The following is a 5,708-nucleotide window of genomic DNA, read 5'->3' as shown; positions in this document are numbered from 1 at the left end:
CTTGAAGCTACGTTCGGTGCAGCCTGGACGTCCTCGTCAGCAGCTCCTTCAGGAGACTTATGCTGCGTGGGCAGGTCCTCGATGAGAACAATCTGAGACGTGTTAGAGCGCTTGCTGTCGTCTGGAGAAACGTGTCTTAGCAAGTTGGGAATGCTTTCGGGTTTGGCCAGTACATGCTGTGATGTACGCAGATTCGCGTTCGTCTAGTAAGAGAGGATCACGTTTGCATCCGCGGAGAGGTACGGCTCTTTGAATGGCAGAGCGTCGAGTACTGCAAGTGCCGGTGCCTCCAAGCGTTCAAGCGATGACGAGCATGGGGGTAGCTTTTCCGGCAGATGTGGGCGGAAAATGCTCTCGGCCACCTGCAGGGATGTTATGGCGTTGGATACCGACGCAGAGTCTGTGCTCTGAGGTGGTGAGTCTGGTCTCATGTGTGTTTTTGTCCCAGGGTAGGTTGAGACACTGTCAGCAGGTGAGCTGCAATGCGCAGTCGCAGCCTCGAGGTGGTGCCCCTTCAGAGCTCCATCCTCTGTAGCGGTGAGATTGGACTTGGTGGTGGCGGCGAGGTGGTAGTCAACTCGTCCAAAGACAGCTATGAGCCTGGTGCTCCACTACGCCCAGGTTTGCTGTCTCACGACCATAGGTCGGCAAACTCGCTCATGAGTCGACTCACTCAAACTCACTCAGACCCAGATCGAGCCGTGAGTCTGAGTCTGAGTGAGTACGGCTGAGCAATACGTTGGTGAGTTTGAGTCCGAGTGAGTCCGGTTGAGGGAAACCTTAGTGAGTCTGAGTCGGGTTGAGGAAAATATTGGCGAGTCTGAGTCCGGTTGAGGAAAATATTGCTGAGTCTGAGTTCGAGTGAGGCCTAAACGCAAAATATATTAATTGAGTGAGCCTGAGTAAGCTCCACCTTTCATTGCCGACCAATGGTCCTATCTGCTCATCTATGGGCATTACTCTCAGCCTTATTAGCTTACATTTATACTCAAATATATTCATACATGCCTCAACGCACTAGCGTGCATGCTCCACCTCAATGTTTATTGATAACAGGTGTGAGTGGGGGGTGCTAGGGCGGGGTGCCATGACCTCCCCCCGCAAACTCTTTCACGGGAAGTTCTTGATAGAAATATCTCGTGGGAGTCGCACATTTCATGAAAAGTTAGTTCCTTACTGGATTGCGACCACTGATAACTTATACCTGAAGGTGTAATATCAAAAGGTGTATCGTAGAGCACCGATTATGTGAGATATTGGCGTTAAAGAGCACTTATACCATGATCGGAACAGCTAATTTTACGCCAGCGGACTCGTGAGTCGACTCACTCAGGCTCACTCAGACTCAGGTCAAGCCGTGGGTCTGAGTCTGAGTGAGGCCGGCTGATCAATATGTTAGTGAGATTGAGTCCCAATGAGTCCGGTTGAGAAAAAGTTTAGTGAGCCTGAGTCCGAGTGAGTCTGGTTGAGAAAAATTTCGATGTGTCTGAGTCCGAGTGAGCTCTCAGAGCAAGATATATTTCTTGAGTGAGTCTGAGTGACTTCCAATATTTTTGCCGACCTATGCTCACGACTGCGTATCTGTGCCACGCCGCGGTACAATTTCAAGGGTGTTCTATGGCCACCCGCCATTTCTGCTGGGTCGTCCAGGCCTCGCAAGATCTGAGAGCGTTGATGGTGGCCACCCACTTGTCGGCGTCGTTCTGGAAGCCGTGGAACTCCGGTAATTCTCAGAAAACTGGCGATGGGACGGCAGGCGAAAATCTGGAGTATGCCGACGCCAAGCAGCCTAGTTGCTTTGAGAGGTACGTGATACACCGGAACTCTCGGCGTTGCTCGGGTGAGCTGTCAGGCGGCTACATTCAACATGGCGTTGATGGCGCGCAATTTCGGCATGATCGTAGGAAACAGCGCAGAGCTCGACGCTTTCAAGGCGTTGAGCGCGACGTGGAGTCGCGCGATAGTACGGGAAAGCTCGGCAGCGCTATCAGGTGATCCGCACGCGGAGCCAATGGTGACGTCCGAGGAGTACGAGGTGGTCACTGTGCTCGCTGCGGCGGGATCTTTCTTAGATAGGGCTTGGACAGCACCCCTCAGCAGCTCAGGTGCCGATGAAGTCCTAGGCGAGAGGTTGTCGCCACGGGTAGCGTGAACAGCGTTTCCGGGCAAAACGAGGCCGTACCTTGTTGTGACGGCGCCGGATAGACGTGCCCTTTGGCGACCGAGGAGGCCTGGACGCCGTCTTCAAATGGTGGCATAGGTCCTACCGTCAATAGTAGAGTCCTGGTGCCCGTGAGCGAGGAAGCGTGGACGGCGTTCCTTAGATGGAGAGACCCACACTGCCGATGACCCACGAAGGCAGGTGGCTTCAGCCGGACGGTTCAGGTTTCGTAGACTGCGCCATTGTGATGAACGAGATACAGAGATAACATGCTTTCGTCGGTTGGTTGGTTGGTTGTTCCTAGAGGAAGGGCACAACCCACCACGGGGGATCGGCCACGACTCGTGCGGCTTTCGTCGGACAAGCTGTTCCTGTATCCACCTCGTCTTTCTCTACCTCCCGCATGCTGCCCGAAGGCTAGCGTCGCTCTCTCTCTCTCTCTCTCTCTATATATATATATATATATATATATATATATATATATATATATATATATATATATATATATATATATATATATATATATTCATTCTGACGAAAACTGGCCCACCCATCTACGCGTTAATCAACTACATTGCCCACGGTCGTCAATCCCGCTGGCTGGCATCCTCCAAGAAGCCTCACGCATATCATCTGTTTTATGGGCATTTAATTTATTGTAGAGCCCTGCACAGAAATATGACATAGATGTAGCCCAAACTTATCCCATTCTACAGGTCAATTCGGAAACCTACGCGACTGGGTGACGCAAATTACATACTTCCACAACTGACCTCAAATAATCCTTCTTTGGCAAAAAAACAAGTCGTGCATGCGTGTACATCGACTGCTGCCATAGTGTTGTCGAGTATTTAGCTTGCACAGTAAAATGTGTAGGAATTCGAAGAAATTGCACTGATCCGCAGAATTGTTTGAAGAATGCACTGAAGTACTTCACATTCAATATGTGATGACTGCTGACTGCCTACGACTTCGCCTTTTGCGCTCCTTCATTGTTGATCTGAATACGCGCATTGTCTCCGCAGCGGCTTTAATAGCGTGCGTCTGTCAGAAAATGAGGATGCCTCAAGGCGCAACTGTCAGGTGCCATTGGCCTATCGGGAAAATAGGAACAAGCGAAGCTTGGCGTGTGCGTGCCTGATGTGCTACGCTTATTTTGTTCTATCGCATTACACCATGCTCCCTCCCCGCTGTTTCCTTCCTCTATGTCGGGAATGGGGCCATGATCTACGTATATGGCAGAGCGACACATCATTTGTTATTGGCAACAATGACGGTCATGCCTTTATATGCAGTCAACAATGAAATATGGCAACGTGAAATGACAAGTCAACTCGATAACCTCGATAAAAGATCGGATTGCAGTACGAAAAAAGGCTGATCACCGACAAGCCCACGAGGGAGAGAGCATCAATTATTGGAAAACGGCGCATAGAAATACGCATCCGACATGCCCAACATCGAGGGCGTTATCGGTTTACTTCATGAACATTTTTGTACCCTCGCAGGCGGGTTTCTTTTTTTTTCTTGTGCTCACACTGACAACGTCAATTTCTGAAGCGATACAAGCTGCGCTTGAATAACAACCTCGCACGGTTTCCAACTCGTGAACTTTGCGCAAGGATAGGTCGCTAGAAGGCAAAGGACACGAGCGCAATTTGCGGCTGTTAGGTTTTAACAGCGCAGCGATTTTAGGGGGGGGGGGGTGGATAGCTGTGCCTGACGAGAGATGAGTGTCCGCGTCGCCCGTCACCCTCCAGTTTCTAGATACACCGACAGATGACGTAACTGCCTCGGTCGCGGACGAATCGGTCCTCGCACAGTCAAACGGGGAAGGGGCGGCCAATATCACCGTAGCAGGGCCTAATGTCACCGTAGCAGGGGCGGATGTGGCAGAGGCTGCCACACGTTCTTTCCTGTGCATCCCTATTCTACGAATAAGAGAATCACAGACACCCTCACAAAATCGCAAAACACCTCAGAATGTCACAAGGGAATCACAGGAGAACCTCAGTTCCGCTTATTCTGCAGATTCACACTAGGAAGAAGTGGGGTGAATTCTTAATAAAAAAGAAGTTACAGTATTTTTACAGTATTTGAATTACAGTATTGGAAATGCAAAACCACCGGTTTATACACCTGCACAATCAACGTGCGAAATCATACAACATATGGAAGGATATAGGTTAGAAAAATAAAGTACAACGCACGTGCAAATATAATAAATACTGTTATTTAAACAACACATGAACTATAGCTCACGCTGGATGTTATAAGTACTCCAAGGCATTAACCGCTTATGAATCTAAATGCTCAAATGTTTTACCATTTAGGTAGCAGCGAAATTCATGATACTCATGTGATTGCAGATATCCTGGCTTGCTAATAATAACTAGATGGTCTTTTCCATGAACGCTGTTGCCAACAATTAGCATCAGCGCTGACCCCACACAAGTCACTCAATATGTGCTTAGACCTGTCGTTTTAACAGCGAAGTTGTATGCAACTAGAAGGCGAAAAAATCACGCCATATCCACGAAGTGAATTATCATTGAGGAGCTGGCTGGGAGGTAATCGGGTAAACCGTGAATGCTCCGTACAATTCCTGGACAGTCATATAAAGACGTCACACGCTGTTATAGTAACGATTGTGGTCAGGTTGTTGTCCAACCACAAGCGGTCGCAGACCTTGCAGCTGTGGCCGAATGTGTGGTGAAGGAAATCGCGCTTGAAGCACGCGTCGGCGCCACCAACTTCAGGTAGCGACCGCTTTCGGCGCTTGGCTGCTGCATTCCGCGTCCGTATCTCTTCGAGGTTCTCTTGCCGCCGCTTACGCGCTGCTTCGGCTTCGCGGGCTTGTATCTCGGGGTGCGCACGACGCTGACGTCTCTCTGCGGCCTCAGCTCCGTCGCATTGTCTTCTTCGCTCATGTTATTAATATCGAAGAGCACTGCCGGAGTGGAGCGAGCACCGCATGCTACAGTTGGCTATGCTATATGTGGTTTTGCCTGCGTTATTGTCATCAGCAATGCGCTCGAAGAACAAAAGGAAGAACACTTCTCTTTCGCGCGAGCTGCGCCTGTAGCGGTCGCCTCTGAAACTGAGGTTACGCTTATGGCGAAGGATTTTGAACCAGCTTGAGAACCTGGCGAGCCAGCTCCTAAAATGCTGTGGTTCGTGAGTGCGCAGGAACTGTAATGAAGAATCATTACTAGCATACGCTACCTGGAAGGATCTCCACGGTAGCACTACTTTCTCTTCAGGTTCCGACAGCATTTATCTAGGGATCACAGCCGCTGAAACATGAATCGCTACCGATAAATTTATTTCGAGGATCGAAGAACGTATATTTTAGATGTGGTGACTGAGAAATCAATAGATAGAACAGAAGAGGATTCGATAAATCTCAGCTCGTGAAGCACACCGGGGCCACACGTTGCAGCTTTGTTGGCTGACCATCCGTACGGAGTGCTTGTGTGGTGATTTTTTCTGCAGCATAAGTTAATAGTATTTATTTCTCTTACAGACGATGATTACGATGACGGGG

At 49.5% G+C, this 5,708-nt stretch overlaps 1 protein-coding gene across 1 annotated transcript in view; it reads left to right on the top strand.

Moving 5' to 3' along the window:
- Window positions 1-482: 482 nt before the first annotated feature.
- The window catches only part of LOC119373873 (uncharacterized), a 37,034-nt gene continuing 31,808 nt past the window's right edge, over window positions 483-5,708 (top strand). Inside the window, exon 1 of the mRNA XM_049420386.1 lies at window positions 483-621. Coding sequence (XP_049276343.1) covers window positions 483-621 — 139 coding nt within the window. The remainder of the gene's footprint in view (window positions 622-5,708) is intronic.

This window comes from Rhipicephalus sanguineus, chromosome 11, assembly GCF_013339695.2.
Source record: "Rhipicephalus sanguineus isolate Rsan-2018 chromosome 11, BIME_Rsan_1.4, whole genome shotgun sequence".
Taxonomy (NCBI): Eukaryota; Metazoa; Arthropoda; class Arachnida; order Ixodida; family Ixodidae; genus Rhipicephalus; species Rhipicephalus sanguineus.
This window is presented reverse-complemented; position numbering and strand designations above follow the sequence as displayed.